This window comes from Rhipicephalus microplus, chromosome 8, assembly GCF_043290135.1.
Source record: "Rhipicephalus microplus isolate Deutch F79 chromosome 8, USDA_Rmic, whole genome shotgun sequence".
Classification (NCBI taxonomy): domain Eukaryota; kingdom Metazoa; phylum Arthropoda; class Arachnida; order Ixodida; family Ixodidae; genus Rhipicephalus; species Rhipicephalus microplus.
The window spans coordinates 2079726-2095491 of record NC_134707.1 but is presented as its reverse complement, the minus strand read 5'-3'; the positions used below and the strand labels follow the sequence as shown (position 1 = coordinate 2095491).

The 15766-nt window shown below is 45.0% G+C and overlaps 1 protein-coding gene and 1 pseudogene across 12 annotated transcripts in view; one reads left to right on the top strand and one right to left on the bottom strand.

Moving 5' to 3' along the window:
• Positions 1-15766, bottom strand: part of LOC119163941 (Protein associated with topo II related - 1) — a 240719-nt gene that overhangs the window by 102514 nt on the left and 122439 nt on the right. For 7 of the 12 annotated variants that reach the window (XM_037416018.2, XM_037416025.2, XM_037416020.2 and 4 more), the window contains one exon: positions 4064-4129. The exons of 2 other annotated variants lie outside the window; for them this stretch is intronic. In XM_037416018.2, the coding sequence (XP_037271915.2) occupies positions 4064-4129 (66 nt within the window). The remainder of the gene's footprint in view (positions 1-4063; positions 4130-15766) is intronic. 3 more of the 12 variants (XM_037416019.2, XM_037416026.2, XM_037416021.2) reach the window with 1 other exon arrangement.
• Positions 9215-12176, top strand: LOC142769107 (uncharacterized; annotated as a pseudogene).

The following is a 15766-nucleotide window of genomic DNA, read 5'->3' as shown; positions in this document are numbered from 1 at the left end:
TTATCAACAACCGTGCCCTACTTACCGAGAAATTAAAGTAATATGATCGCGATAACATCAGACAGCCGCTTACAATTAATTTTGGTAATCGATCTAACTGTACTAAATAAAGAACATTCCGTGAATTAAGAGACGCAATAAAATGTTGCTTTTTCGTTTCTGTTTGATTCATAGAAAAAAGAATCGCTGGAAGTTACTATTGAGAATGGTGCGAGTGGTACAAAAGTTCAATGTTCGCGTGGTTACACGGGACAGGTGGTGCCATCTAGAGGGGCGCAGTTGAAACAAAAGTGCCTGCAATCTCGAAGTCAATGGCAAGAAATTGATCAATGGCGGTTGTTGCTGCTGCGGCTCCGGCTGCTTTCAGTCTGCTGCTACTAGCGCAGTAAATCCGGGCAATGTTGTGCATGGCAACAGTGACGTGAGACAGTGCAGTCGGTCTGCTTCTTGAGAAGAGTAATTTGAAGTGCGCTAGCCCGATGCGGAACACTAAAACGCGATTTTATTTCAAAATAGGCCTTTCCTTGGCACAAAAGTAACACTACGAGGTTTCTGGACCACCATTTCAACATGGACCGCCATTTCAACAATCAACATCGACGTAATAGTTGACTTTAGTGTACCTTTAAGAATGATGCATACTATCAATGCACAAGCATGGCCTCCGAAGTAACAGCGCGCCACAGATCTTAGAGTTTAAGGAACGAGCCTCGGTCCAAGTTAAGCCAAGCCATAGAGGCAAGTACATGTTGCTGTGTGTATTGTACGTTGTGTCTGTTCTGTAAATACGCAATGGGGCGACACGATAGTTACCCAGCTGCTTTTAAGTTGAAGGTGATTAATCATGCAATAAACAACGGCAACAGGGCCGCCTTTGTAAGCACCTCGGAGTCAACGAGCTTCGTGTTCACTAATGCCGATGACAGCATGAGCAGCTGAAAGCCAACAAGGCATGCTGGGCCTTTCACATGCCTAAGACTGGGATGGATGGTAAAACTTCATTTCGTCAGAAGGCAACTGCGGACTATCTCGTGTTAGATAGCCATCAACCCAAGGTTGACGTTGCGCACTAACCTTTCGCAAGCTCTAGTTGAGTGATGAATGCTAACACTATATGGCCGTAACGCCCGCATGCTTTGCATGCTGTATTTCTCTACTATTTGTTTGCAGCTTTCGTGTCTCAAATAAATCTTGCCTTGTGTTAAACCTGTGGTTTTATTATTATGGTAAGTCTTAAGTAGTACTTCTTAAAGCTTTTAGTTTTTAGCAGGCGTTAAAATCCTGGTTTGCGACCACTTCGTTTTCTTATATTCACTCTGTTTGTTTAACGCGAAAAACTTTTCTCACACAATTCTCGGACACCCACACTTTTCATCACTTTTTCATGAAAAAAAAAAAGAGTGAGGTTTATGCGAGTAAATATGGTAATTTACCGCTATTATTATTTTCTTGTAAAATCCGGTTTCTGTGCACGGCAAAAGGGGCACACGGCAATATCCAGGCTGCTGAAACCACAGCGTCAAACCCGATTTTGACTGTATAGAAGTCGCACAGTTCTACAAGCCACACTAAAAAAAAAAACTCAGAAAAAAAAAAAGCGACTTATACACCAAAAATGCGGTACATCTATTCGTTGCTTATTTCATCGTCAGCTTTTTAACCTTTTAAAAATAATGCTGTGCAATATGTACGGTTATGACCAAGTAGCTCAAATCAATGCTGAGATACATGGGACATAGAACCAGAAACGATGCTAAGGCAAGTCTCAAGACGAGTCGAAATCGTGCCATGCATAAGTTAGTTTGAGATACACAATGATGCCACCGAGGTCTTCCGATTCGGAGCAATTTTTGGAGCAGAAAAATTTTAATTTTGGAGCACTTTGAAACAACAAAATTTTTATTTGGAGCACTTTAAAGATGTAAAATTTTGTATTTTGAAGCACTTAACTTTTTCGTTATCGCACTAGAATGATTGTTTTTCATATGTCTCGGAAAGATAATTTTTTCCAGTATGAAAAGTACTCCAGCATGCATTGCAGCGTACCAAACTTTGCAGAATGAAATGCTCTTTCCAAAAAAATATAGGTAGTAGAGCAACAAAAATATTTTAGTATAAATAAAAATGTGAAGAGTGTGAAATTTTTCAAAACCAGCTAGTAAACAGTGGAATAAAAACACTATATATGAAAAAATATTCAAAATAAAGAAAATTCAGACTACACATTTTGTAGATAAATGCCCCGGGAACAGTATAAAAATAATTGATGTTGTACAAAATGTTTCTCTTCACATAGATAAAAAAAATCAGAACTGAGGTGCTGCTTCATTGCTCATGCCATGCGGTGAAACATTCCGTGATTTTTCGCGAGACACAAGTGTACTCGTACACTCTTCTCAGTAAATTTTCGTTGCCTTGTGATAAGAGTCAATAGGTATTCCAATACAGGTGGATGCCCATGATGTGAACAATCCCTCTATAAATGAGATGTCCAATGAACTTCACTCGCCTTTCCGCAGCTCGTCTTTTTCCGCTCGTAGCCAGGACGAGTAAGAAAATAGAACAGGCAGTTTTTTCGGCAACCTTTGCCGTTGAGTAAAAAAAACAAAACAAAAGAACAAAATGTTGGAGGGAAACCGTAAGAATATGGGGGAGGAGCGCTCGATAAGAGGATGGGGATAAAAGAGACAAGGAGAGGAGAAAACGTTTGGATTATAAAAAGAGAAAAAAGTAAAAAAAAGTTAGACTTGCAAAAGGGAGAAGCACTGGTTAATTGTGACGAGTGGCTTAAGAAAGCTCTGCCATTAGCTATGCTTCTTCAGGGAGAGGGGAAAGGGGAAGCATAAAGGAAAGATACAGAAAGTGTGTGGTGAGGTGTGGGCATAAGCATATGCGCAGTTTCCCTTCCTGGTACAGGTGGGGGAGAGTGCAAGTCCGTTGCAGCGTCCCCACCCCTTTCCCTGTCCGCACGAGTCACCGCACCACTCCCTATTATGTAAATGTAAAGAGCTGACTATGCCCCCCCCCCCCCCCCCCCCCGCAAAGATTAACAGTCGCACCCCTGCCGTTCGCATGCCTAATGGAACAGCCATAAAGAGGGCCGCGTGTTCCTTCGTGAGTGCATCCATTTGCAAACACGCGCTCGCACAGCCATGTCACGTCAAGCAAGCGCTCTTGTCGGAGGCATTGGCTCCATCTCTACGGTCCTTTTTTTTTTTTTTTTTCTCTCACGCGTGTGCTGCGGCACCACCCGCGTTTTCTGGAATGCTGGCACATTCAACAGCCAACGAAAGCATCAACCATACCACGGGGTCACTGGCCTCCCTCTACTACAATGAAGTTCTCTGTCTCTTTTTTTCTTCGTTAATGCACGTGACCTTCAAAGCTGCACAGCTATGGACGATTTTGCTGCTCGGCAGGCCGCATATTCTAGCGCTATCTTCGCATCTCAAAAATGTATATTGAACACAGTTGAACCTGGCTACCATCGTTAAAAAAAAAGAATCCTTCTTACTACGTGACCAGACAACTTTGCTCAAGTGGTCAAACAAAGCACTGGACGCATGGGGCAAAACTAGATTTCGGGAGATTTTCTTATGACCCGTACAACCGGGAGAAACGTTCAAAATCCGGGAGTCTCCCGGATTACTTGGCAGGTATGAGTACAGCACCTCACTTACGTAAGTGAGGTGCCGTATGTGGACGCTAATGACTCGTCGCACGTTGAATGCCGAATCGCACCATGTGTCCAACGCTTAATGCAAACTGCAGTATAGCACATACAGCAACCATAGTTCAAATATTCATGAGATTTTACAGTAGCACAAAAAGTATGCCTATGCTCTGCTTTCCGGCTGTCTTACTGCATCATTTAAACAATGTTTACCGCAACCGCAAAGAGCCATACCAACTGCACAGTCCTTGTAAAAAAAGAAAACAGCAGAAACGACATATCGAATGGACAAAACTATGAACATACTTGATCCATACCAACTGTACAGTCCTTGTAAAAAAAAAAAAACAGCAGAAACGGCATATCCAATGGACAAAACTATGAACATACTTATTTAGGAGTGGGTGTTGAACCTGTCGAGGGTAGAGGAGGCGCCGAAGGTCCATACCACTGCTTCTTGACCCAACACGAACACACGCACACCAGAGAGAGAAAGAGAAAGGGACGAAGCACAGAGACAAGAGAGAATTACTTTCCATCCTTCACAGGCAGCGCACTGAGTAATACAAGAGTTCAATTCAACCAATACAATAAAACGTCCAGTGAATCCTTCTGAAGACCTGTCCCAAACATTTACAAATACTCCTGTCCTATGCCAGGATCCCATAAATTTCAGAACTCTAATGCTTTAGATGGCATCTCCACTCCTTTGGTAAGCACTGTTGATAAAAGAAACTGCAAGTTATCTGTTATGCATATTTTACGTCAGTCTCAGTATGCACAGACCACTAGTGCAACACCTCAGCCAGTACTTTCATACAGAAGGGTTCTCATGAGGGCTAATTGGTTCATCAACATTATAGCAGAAGAGAGACACATGCTGTCTCGTTTGTTTCCTTGTCATATGTGTTCTTCCATATTGTTATACACATACTTTCAAAAACCACTCAGTGCACCGTTTTAAGCTTGTAAACCATATTTTTTTTTTTTGCATCCTCAGTAGTTTTATTCACGTAATGAACGCACTCGCATAATAAACGCAACCCCAAATTTAGTCGTCGAAATTCAGAATTTTTTTTCATCTTCTGCAGTCCCACTGACACATGGCACCTCCTTGCCTGTTCGATCTCTTCCATTTTCATTATTATGCCGACCTCCTTCGGCCACCTCGGCTCGCTCACACATGTTCGCCCACTGTTTTGCGCCGTACTGTTTTACTTTCTATTTGTGCGCGGCACGCCCCCAATCGTATTATCTATGTGCCACAGCAGGCTTCACGAACAGTGCGAGTGTAGGGAGATCACAGCTGATGAGCACACAGCGAGCGAAGGTCACCAAAGTGCTCGCGCCAACTGATGGTCACTTCCTACAAATAAAAAATTTTAAGGCCCAACTACATGCATGCAATTTTCGAGCAACAACGACAGCATTTGCTGTCACCATGGCTGTCGTGAAGGGCCGTTATTCAACATCGCGTCACTGATTTCTGAGAAACCAGAAGAAAGTCGCTTGTCGCCCAGAAATAATCGTGATGAATTCCGTAACATAGTAGCACACCTCGTTTCTCACTTCGATTGCGATTTGCTCTTCATGCTTGTTATCTACGCGTAGTTCAAGGAAAGCAAGACATAGGCTACCTTTTCTACAGTAACTTCTCATGTGGACAGCGAAGCGGCGGCAGTTTTTTGTCGCTAATCTTGTTATCGACTGTTCGTTTCCAAGCTTCAGTGGTAGCTTGCTGCAATGTTGGTTACTTGCTGCAATGCCAACAGCGTCGTCACGGTAGTTGTGCGAGATTGCCACGAAGTTGGCAAAGTGCATCGTAGCACACGCTTCTGGGCACCCCTCAAGATCACAGCAGATACCAATAATGTGGTTAATCAATTGCAAGAAAAGGTAGCTGCGAAACGTTTTTATGGCATGCACGGTTGGCATGGGGGCAGCTTGCAGAAGGTAGCGCTATTAACCACTGAAGATGAGTAAAGTGCAACAAAGAAGCTGTTCCTAAACACTGTATGCATATGTCAATTGCAATTGGATGAGCACCGTAACTTTTTTTGGCATTATCGCATTTTTGCTTATCCCAAAAAAAGTTTTCATAAAATTTGCCCCACATAATAAATGCACCCCCAACTTTGTTATGATTTTTTTTAGAAAAAAGGGTGCGTTCATTACATGAGTAAATATGGTATTTGACTTATTGAGGCAACAATTGACACCAGTATGGCACAACAGCAAGCATGGGCATTATGCTAATTTTGTCTCGAGGCAGAGGGAATGCACACCCGTATTGCCTGGCAGCTTGGAGAGGGTTGGGGGGAGCACTAGTGTAGCTTGGGTGAGGGAAGTGCTCCTTTTGAACCCCCCCAAGCCAATGCCCATGGCAGCAACCACTTTAGCCTAATGGCTATCTGCATATATCTACAGTGGAACTTTGAATATAAGGCTTTCAGGGGACCCCATAAAACTGTCTTATAATAGAAAAACTAGTATTATAGGCAGTGACACTCAGCCTTGCCCGAAAAATGAGTACAGACCACTTGAATAAGGCCACAGCATGACCTTGTGCCTCTGCAAGGAAGGTATATTAAATTATTCTTGCCGGCGGCAGCTACTGGTAGCATTAGTTAATTGGAGGAGGTGCTAGTGAATTTTATTCTCAACAAAAAAAAAATCGCAGCATAATCACGAAGTGAATTATTATGAATGTGGCGAAGCGTCCGTCAGTCCGTCCATGCATTTGTCCATCCACGCGTCCTTCTGTCCATCCGTCCGTCCCTCGATTTATTCGTGTGTCTGTGTGTCTTTCCATCTGTGCATCCGTCGATGCGCCTGTCTGTCTTTCAGTCCGGCCATCTGTTTGTCTGTCTGTCCATCTAGTGAACACTCCAAGTACCGCCATCCCGTACCTTGTATCTTTTCGTCATATATTCATCATATACATGTACTGGCATCCAGATAATGTTCCAAGGACGAAAGGAGAGGTGGCTACTTACTACTACTACATACGTCGGGGACACATGACCCACGCCTTAAGAAGCTTCGCCCCTAAAATCGAATCCATCGCACATCTTCCTAAAATAAACAGAGTCTGAAAATTTCCTGCGTGTGTAAACGAAACCAAAAGCCTCCTGTCAGAAGAGTCAGACACAGTGTCATCGCCATCACAAGATGGCGACGGACTACAAGTTTGCATAGAATGCCTTCGTGCACCACTGAGCTGCATATCTTCAATGCTGCATTTTTTTTAAACAGTCAGCTAAATTATAAAATAGCCTCACTATTTCGATATGGACACTCCCAACAGGTGTTTGCCGTTGCCGTCAGATCCCATATAAATTCCGAATTGAGAACATGGTGCCGCGCATCGTATGTTCTATATGCGAGTAAAAGTGTGCGAGCGGGGTGACGAACTCGGCTGAAATAGAGGTCAAACGACCCGGCTTATCTCCACCACTCAAAGGGCGCATGCGATAGCATCATTCGATACACCGCCCGGGAGACCTGTAGTCGAAGCAGAGAGGAAGCACTCCGTCTACCTTGGATGAGCATTAAAAAAACAATGAGCGAGAGGGGGGCAAGTGTTGCTCGAGCAGCAACTATGAACTTTGCTTCTAAGGGCATGGTTGCAATCACTGGTGCGCGCGCTAGCTCGGCAGCCATCAGCGGGCGACTCGCATACACTTCTACGTGCTGCATTCTCATCATGAAGAGAATGTTCAAGGGGTGTTGCTCTTCTTGACGTGGTCGTATTCTCATACACCAGTGTTTTGTACACCAGCATTACGCGAGAACGAATCTAAATAAGTTAGCTGCCAGTCTCCTTTCGATAGCCTTACAATTGGCTGCTATCGCATCCATTGTTCCACACTTACGGTGCATTGTGACTCTGCGGTGCAATAGCGCCATGTTTATTTTCTTGTTTTTTACCTGAGCTCGCATTCGTCAGCCGCCGAGTTGATAAGCGCGAAACACAGTGGCCAAATGAACGAGAATATGCGCATATGCTTGATGAACAGTCATGTGCACGGTGCACCCACATGCACCTGCCCTTCCTAGGCTGTTCCAGCAAACAGGCACTACCCCTCCTTCTATTGAGCGCCGTTACTGCCAATTTCTTAATTTTTTTTCAAATGCTACCATCATGTTATAAACAAACAATTTCATTGGAATAGTGAAGCAACGAATCCAATTGCAAAAAATTGTAAGAGTGGCAGCCAACTACTCTCTTAGATCTGATATCGTGCAACTGCAGAACCAGCAGAGATGCTTTTCTTGCTGTCCCTTTGCGCTGAGAGCGCAGCACGTGGAAGGGTTCACGGGCGATTCGCGCTGATGCCTGCCGTGATTTCACCCGCATAAGGATCGCGACCACCTTCTTATGATCAAAGCTCACAGTGTGGGGATACTGACACTCCTCTGTAGAGTTGTTTGCGCCACGTGGCGCACGTGTCTCGCGCAGAAGCCGTATTTCGGGGTTACGGCTATTGAGCGATAGGTGGCGTGTACACGAGCGGTGATCACCGCTATCATCATCACCACGGTTGTTAGAGCGGTAGTGCGGCAGTGACCCATGGCAGCACGCAAGCCTTGGTGGCGGCGCGCAAGTAATAAGCAGCTCTCTTCCGAGTGGGGTGATTGCCGCTAACGGTTGTCTTTAGCGTGGGTCCCCGATGTGTGGCACCGCGGGTTGCGCGTCTGAGGCCCTCATGGCAAGTCAAGCGTTGGGACCGCCGCCTTGTGCGGGTTATTGTGTTTGTCATGTTTTGGAGTGTATGGCAATATTGTATAAAGATGACCTAGCGTGTTGATCACGATTTATGTTATAACAATTCGACGAACAATATCGTCATTCAAAATTAGTTGAATAAATGTGTGTATTGTTTGGTTTGTTCCGACGGCGTCTGCTGTGTCCGTTCACTCCAGGAGCGTGGCGCTCACTCGCTAGTTCAAGACTACAACGGCTGGTTTTGGAACGATCACTGCCTTTACGAAACCGAAACTATAACCATTTCAATCAAAGTATCAACAGAAAGGCTGTAAGGTTTATTTTTGGCAAATATCGTAGGTTTGATTCCCCGACCACCTTAATGCAATTAAACGACATTTCTACTTTAGAAGCTCGGAGAAAGTTCAGTCGTCTTTTCTTTCTTTACAATTGTTTGTGTGGTATTGTAAAAATTGATCTCCCCGACTGTGTTAAACCTCTCTCAGTTCGACGTACTCGTCATGGTCATGAACATGCTCTAACCCCAATTTTTGCCCGATCAAATGCTTTTAAATATAATTTTTTTCCTAAAACTGTCGATGACTGGAATTGTTTGCCGTGTGACATCTTTCATTCTAATAATTTTCTTGGTGACCTTGAGCGCCACCTTCTTTCTTAAACCTTTTGTTTCTTTTGTATTGTCTGTTGTTTTCTTCAATTACGTTTTGATGTATCCGCTCCTGCTTGGGCCAGCACATTGGCCTGCAGTATTGTGAAATAAATAAATAAATAAATAAAACCAAAAAGACATTGTTTCAGCCACCTTTCCAGGTATGGTGCTTGATGGCTTTGGCATTTTGCAGCTGAATCCTGGTGCTGCAGTGCAGTACGGCGCTGATGCGAGTCTGGCGCCGCAGGAGTTGTTTGACACAGGATGGCGCAGTTAAGAGTTAGTCATTGAGTGGCACAAATGGCGCAGCTGTTCCTACCCTGCTTGTCAAGTGCAACTAGTGATGTTCCACTGTTGCTATAAACGTTTATGTCAAGTGAAAAGTAATATTGCACAGTGAGAACTGCGTCGCACCCTTATGTGTGCGAAAGCCTGCGACTGCGACAAAGGCAAGAGAGTAGCTGTATGTCGACCAGGAAAAGTTTCTGTGGAGTGAACACGTAAAAGTGTCAGCTTTTTGGCTGGCTGAAGCTACTATGTGAATAGAACTTGACTAGGTAATGACCCCGGATAGGTACACACGCAATCAAGGCGTGCGTAGAAGCACACTTCCATGAGAATAAATTTTCTATGCCAAAAAGAAATGAAGAAATCCGGTCTCACTCTCAACTTGTCTAATCGTCAACCTAGGGGAACGTAACTTCAAATTTTACACTTGTGAATATTAGATCAAGTTTGATTCGAGCAAATCTGAATTTCTCTTAAGGGGAGATGCGCGTCGAAAAATTGCGTTTTTCGCGGAATTTTTCAGTTTTGAGATTTTACCTGTAAAATTATCTTTGTTTATTCAGCTACAACTCCGCAAAAGATCAAGGCAAAATTCGAACGAGAAGTTAGTAAAAATTCTATTTTATTCAGCCACGGTGGCTCGAGAAAGTGCTAGTTTCGTCGCGAATCAGCAACTGTCGATCGTCTCCATCTCGAGAATGCGGCGTCTCCCGCCATTGCTGTTTGCTTGGAGAGGTTGAGTAAGCCTTCGTTTAGCCTACAGCACCTCCCTCAGTTTCGCATTTTGGCCCAAAATAATAAAAAAAGGCACGTTTTGGCGCCTGTTCAAGCGTTTCTACTGGACATTTAAATCACGTGGTGCTCTAGCGAGGCCGCCATTGGCCTACACGGAGACGTTGCTGCGGCGAAGCACCGAAGCCTGCATCCATCCTCGACTGTGTACGGTGACTCGATCGAACTCTGTGGCCCTTTTCCTGCGCTTTTTCAGTTATTTCGTAATTAACGAACCGAAAAAGCGCAATTTCCGAGCTCGGAAGGCTCGGGCGAAGATCCCGCACCGAGTGCGGCGTCGCAAACCTCTACGGAAAGTGACAGCGGGAAGCAGCCGCCCGACGCCTCCGGCTAGCCCTAACCAGCACAACGGCCCCTCGGACGAAATCGACGCCGCGCTGAACTTTGTGAGCGCTTCGGGGGTGAAGATTGGACTCTTCGAGAACGATAGAGCAGCAAGCGATCGGAACTCTGCGAGTGCTGTGATATGCGATATCAGTGCGCTTACGGTGCTGATAAGTGGAGCTGCTTGCCCTGCGTGCCACACCTGTACCCTCGCGGTACGTGAACCGGTCGAAAAACGGAAGGGTCTCTCGGCGTTTCTGGAGTTGCATTGTGCGAACAGTGAGTGCCCTGAATCGGTACTTTCTTCTGTGCACACCTCGAGCCGTGTTGTGCCTGGTGAGCTTGCGAACGGTGCTAGCGGAAGCCGGGAATATCGGAGTGGGAGCTCCCGCGACAGCTTCGCCGTGAACGTAGCTGCGCGCGCGATTGGCATCGGGCACGAACAGCTTTCACGTTTTTGCGCCATTCTTGGCATGCCGACGCCGTTACATCACAAGAACTTTATTGCGATCGGCAAGAAAGTTCATGCTGCGGCCATGAAAGCCGTGGAGGAAAACATGGAGAAAGCGAGAGTTCACACGAAAGAGATGGTCGGCAGCAGTGATGTTGCCGTGATGTTTGATGGTACGTGGCAAAAGCGGGGCCACAAGAGCCATAACGGCGTTGGCACAGCTGTGTCTGTAGACACTGGCTTGTGCCTCGATTTTGAGGTTCTCTCAAACTTCTGCCTTGCGTGCAGCCGGCACAAAGACATCGGGAGCGAAGAGCAAGTGTGGCAGGCGTACCATAACCCAGTTTGTGAGAAGAACGTTGACTGCTCCTCTCATGCTATGGAAACTGAGGCAGCAGTGCGCATATGGACGCGGACTCCCTCATATGAGACACCGTTGCACTTCACCACGTTTTTGAGTGATGGGGACAGTAAAGCCTTCAATGCTGTCTTTGAGGCCAAAGTGTACGGTGAAACATCCATCGTGAAGGAAGATTGCACCAACCACGTGGCCAAGCGCCTGGGCACTTCAATTCGCAAGCTCAAGACTCCTCTTCCACGTGGCGAGAAGTTGAAGGACGGGCAAATACAGAAGTTGCAAAACTACTACCGCATAGCCATCACCAGCAACAGGGGCAATGTCCGGGAAATGTATCGTGCCGTTTGGGCGTCACTTTTTCATTCGAGTTTGACGAATGCTGCCAAGAGCCATAAATTCTGCCCCGAAGGAGTTGAATCATGGTGCAAGCACCAGCGGGCGGAAGCACTTGGAGAACCCGCGCCAGACCACACTCCGCTTCTGACAAAGGCACAGGGGGAGGCTCTGCTGCCTATTTACAGGCGTCTCACGGAGAAGAAGCTTCTCACCCGCTGCTTACAAGGGAAGACTCAAAATGCAGCAGAGTCCCTCAACAGCAAGATCTGGTTACTATGCCCGAAGACGAAGTTTGTGTCCAAGACAGTAGTGGAAACTGCAACTGCCATCGCCGTTTTGTAGTATAACTGCAGTCATGGCAGCTTTGAGCAAGTGCTTCAGGAGCTTGGTATTCTGCCACCAGAAGAGCTTGTTGTCCTGGGAAGCTCCCGTGACCAGAGGAGAATGAAGAAAATGTCCGTCCGCCAAACCGCTGAAGCTCGAGCCCATCGCCGAAACCAGGTGAAGAGAGCACGTCTCACGGACTCCATTCGAGAGGGTGCTGAGGGGCAAACCTATGGGCCAGGGGAGTTCTGAACAGCTGTGCTGTGTTTGAAACATATTGCTCTATTTTTGCAAGAAATTTCATGTGCTTTCGTCATGTTTTTGAAAAATACAGATGTTTAAAACTTTCAAAAGCATTTTTCTCCATTTCTACTTTTCAGCATTTTTTACGTTTTGTGCATCACTTTTCAGGTACTTCAAATGGTCAGATCTGGATGAAATTTTGCACACAGCCTCTTCAAAGTGTGTAGAATGTCGATATCTATATGCATTTCAAATATCTCTTATACATTTTTTGAAAACAATTGAAATGTTGACTCACAGCACACAAAGTATGTACCTTTGGTATTCCTCATTTTTTTTTAGAAATATAGAAATTATTTGAATAAATTTTAAGTAGTATCTAACATACTACTTTACCTAACCAGCAAAATGAGCTATTGCAGGCTTCTCTAAACAAAAATTTATTATTAAAAAAGATGTGCACAAAAAGCCCTATATTTTTCTCTTGAGAGGTGTCTCGCACAAAAACTAATAAAGCTACATAAGAACTAAGCACATATTTGGAATCAGCGTTACAAACTCAGTCTATGACCAAAGTTTCATAACTTTAGGTATAATATTAAAGAAAAAGTGTTTTCGAGGAGCATCTCCCCTTAAGGATGAAATTTGAAAGTTGTCGGAAGATGCAGGGTCGGCATAAAACTGCGTTGTATAAGGAAGGTTTTTAATACATTATTTCTGTAAGGATTTCGCTGGGATGAAACTGATTCATTGCAAAATGCAGGTCGTCGCGAAACCTGGGGATGTACAATCGAAGTTTCACTGTATATATCAAGTAATGTTTTAATTATAAAAAGTGACAGCATTTGCCGCCAAGGCGAAGCAATGAACGCGATAGCAACAAATTTGAAAGTCACGTGCAGAATGGCAAGCAGATCGAGACATGCCCCACGTTTCTCCCGCACAAATGACACACGAAACATGCTCACAGGTACAGATGCACGCGAATAAGCGTCTCAGTTGTTATTTCGTTGTGTCTGAAAAGCGCGCCATTTTCGGAAACGGAGGCTGTGCAACGATTGCAGTGACCTTTGTGCGCCCCGTAACTACAACACTATGATTTCATTGCAAGCCGAACCCCTGCCATGACGTATGATCCTACTTGCCGGGAGATAAGGGCACGTGAGAGATCGTCCAATCACCTCCTTTCCGTGGGTCAAAGTACAAATGAGGGATGAGAGCCACCGCGCGTGCGCATTGTGCCATCTTGCTGATAATGCTAAAAACACGATAGCTTCCCTCTGAGAGGTTCGCCAGCAGCAGTGAGTAGTAGATATAGATAGGTTGTTGTCTGAATGGTGAAGGAGGTAATACCCCTCGGTAGTTAGGTGGTTAACGCCTCGCATTCACGACGCGGAGATCCCACGTTCGATTCCGCGCGCCGGAGTCTTATTTCTGGATTTTTTTTTCTTGCGTTTTCATATATATGGATACCTATACATATACGGTGCATGACATTGATGCCGACAGCGAAATCCAGCCGAGAGTGTCCATATAATTGCTATGGCAATAACTATTATGACAATTATTGGTTTTTGTAGCATGAGGACCAAGTATGGCCATTGAGTGCCATGCAATTTTATGAGGCATTAGTGAAGACCAATGATTCACATTACAAGATGCAAAATAGCTGTGAAGAGGCCCATAACCAAGTGCTATTAGATGCATAAGAGATTATGGCATATACATTGGCCTGCAAAAAAATAAGTAACTCACTCAGACTCGCTCAAAAAATATATATCATGCTCAGACTCACCAAACTTTTTCTGGGTCAAACTCAATATGACTCACCGCTCACGTGAATTTCCTTCAACAGGACTTGCTCAGACTCAGACTCATCAAAACATTACTCACCCAGACATCTTCAGGCTCAGGGTTCTATGCAAGTCCGAGTGAGTCGACTCACGAGGTCGACTACCTATCAAGATTTTAATGAGCGAGAATTTATTAGACGCACGAATACTTCTTTAGGGCAAAATCTGGAAAATGTGTTCTTTCTTTACTGCAACTACTGCAGCCGCAGGCTCTGTTGAGGGGTTGTGCTATAGATGGCCAGAGAACATAACATTACCACTACAGTCCAACCCACTTATAATGATCCCAGGTATAACGATCTATCGAATATAACGACCATATTTCGGTGCACTTACAATTTTCCTGTGCAACCCTTTGAAAATGAGTCCACATACAGCAAACATTTTTCAATGCCTCCCAATTTCACAATGAACACTTTTCACCTGGTCGCGGTAAAAATATAGCGCATACTAAGCGAAAAAAAATGTTAAAAGAGCCATTCTGAAGTATGTGATAGGCACAGCATATGCACCGCTGAAGTTTACTTGCGCCGAAGATATCACAGAATGCGGTGAGCACGGCACGCAGATTTCAGACATCACGAGCGAGGTCGTTCACTTTCCAGAGGTTTTTTTTACAGGCAGAACGGAAGTGAGGGGGAATAAACGAAAAGAAAAATAGGAGGCAGCATGGAGAATTGCGGCCAGTTTTCGCACGACAAACGTTTCTGACGCCGTTCTTGGCATCTCCGACTGCACACAATAAACAACCAACAATGCCTTCGATCGCAAAAAGCATGCATGAAGTGATAAGTTTTGTCACGTGAAAGGCCACTGCAACGCTGAACTCTTCGACACCACAATGTGCGGTTAAAGGTTTTTTCACTTTTCGGTAATGGCAAAGACCAATCGATTAGTGATAACAACATCCGCACCATTGTGGCGATGCCTTAACGGATAAGCATAAAAAAGAGTGGTAACACGGTGGCTAGTGGCGACGAACGTGCCATTTTGAATCATTGCCAGGGAGCTTATCACAGTCATCTGCAGATAACTGCTGGGTGAAATGGCAATGGTACAAGCGCGTCATGGTGCCATTCGCAAGTTCGCCGCCGCCGCGTCCTGCGAGGCCGCTTGCACATGTTGCTCGCAAAAATGAACAGGCGACCCACTGCATGATAGCCCTATCCCGAGTGAATCATGCGCAAAGGCCACAGAAACACGTGCATACATTGGACTGCAAGCGAACTGGCATGCGATAGCAAGAGTAGCTAGAGTAAATGACAGACTGCACACAACTGGCCAGGGATGATTGGTTCGAAGTGGCAGTACCGCGATTCAATCAATCGGCGTGAGTTCATTGCGAACGGCTGTCGTTTAACATACAAAAAGACCTAACTTGTCAGCGGAGGGGTTGTTTGCCTGTTTTGATAAAGATACCCACAAAAAAAAACGATTTGGCCACTATGTGGCCGTTTCTATGGGCGGCTCCATATACAACGAGCTACTGATATATCGACCATTTATTGCAGCACTATCAAGCTCGTTATAAATGAGATCAACTGTGTTTTCATCTTTTAATTCCCAATGCGTGACTCATGTTTACGTTCTCAGCCTACAAATGTAGCAGGCGAAGTGTAACTGGAAAACAAAACAGCGCAAGCACAAGAAAAAGCGAGGACACAAAAAGACAAAGCTGTCTTGCAACAAAGTCTATACATCAACAACGGGCAATATATATTTGAGCAGACCTTAACGAACAAAAAA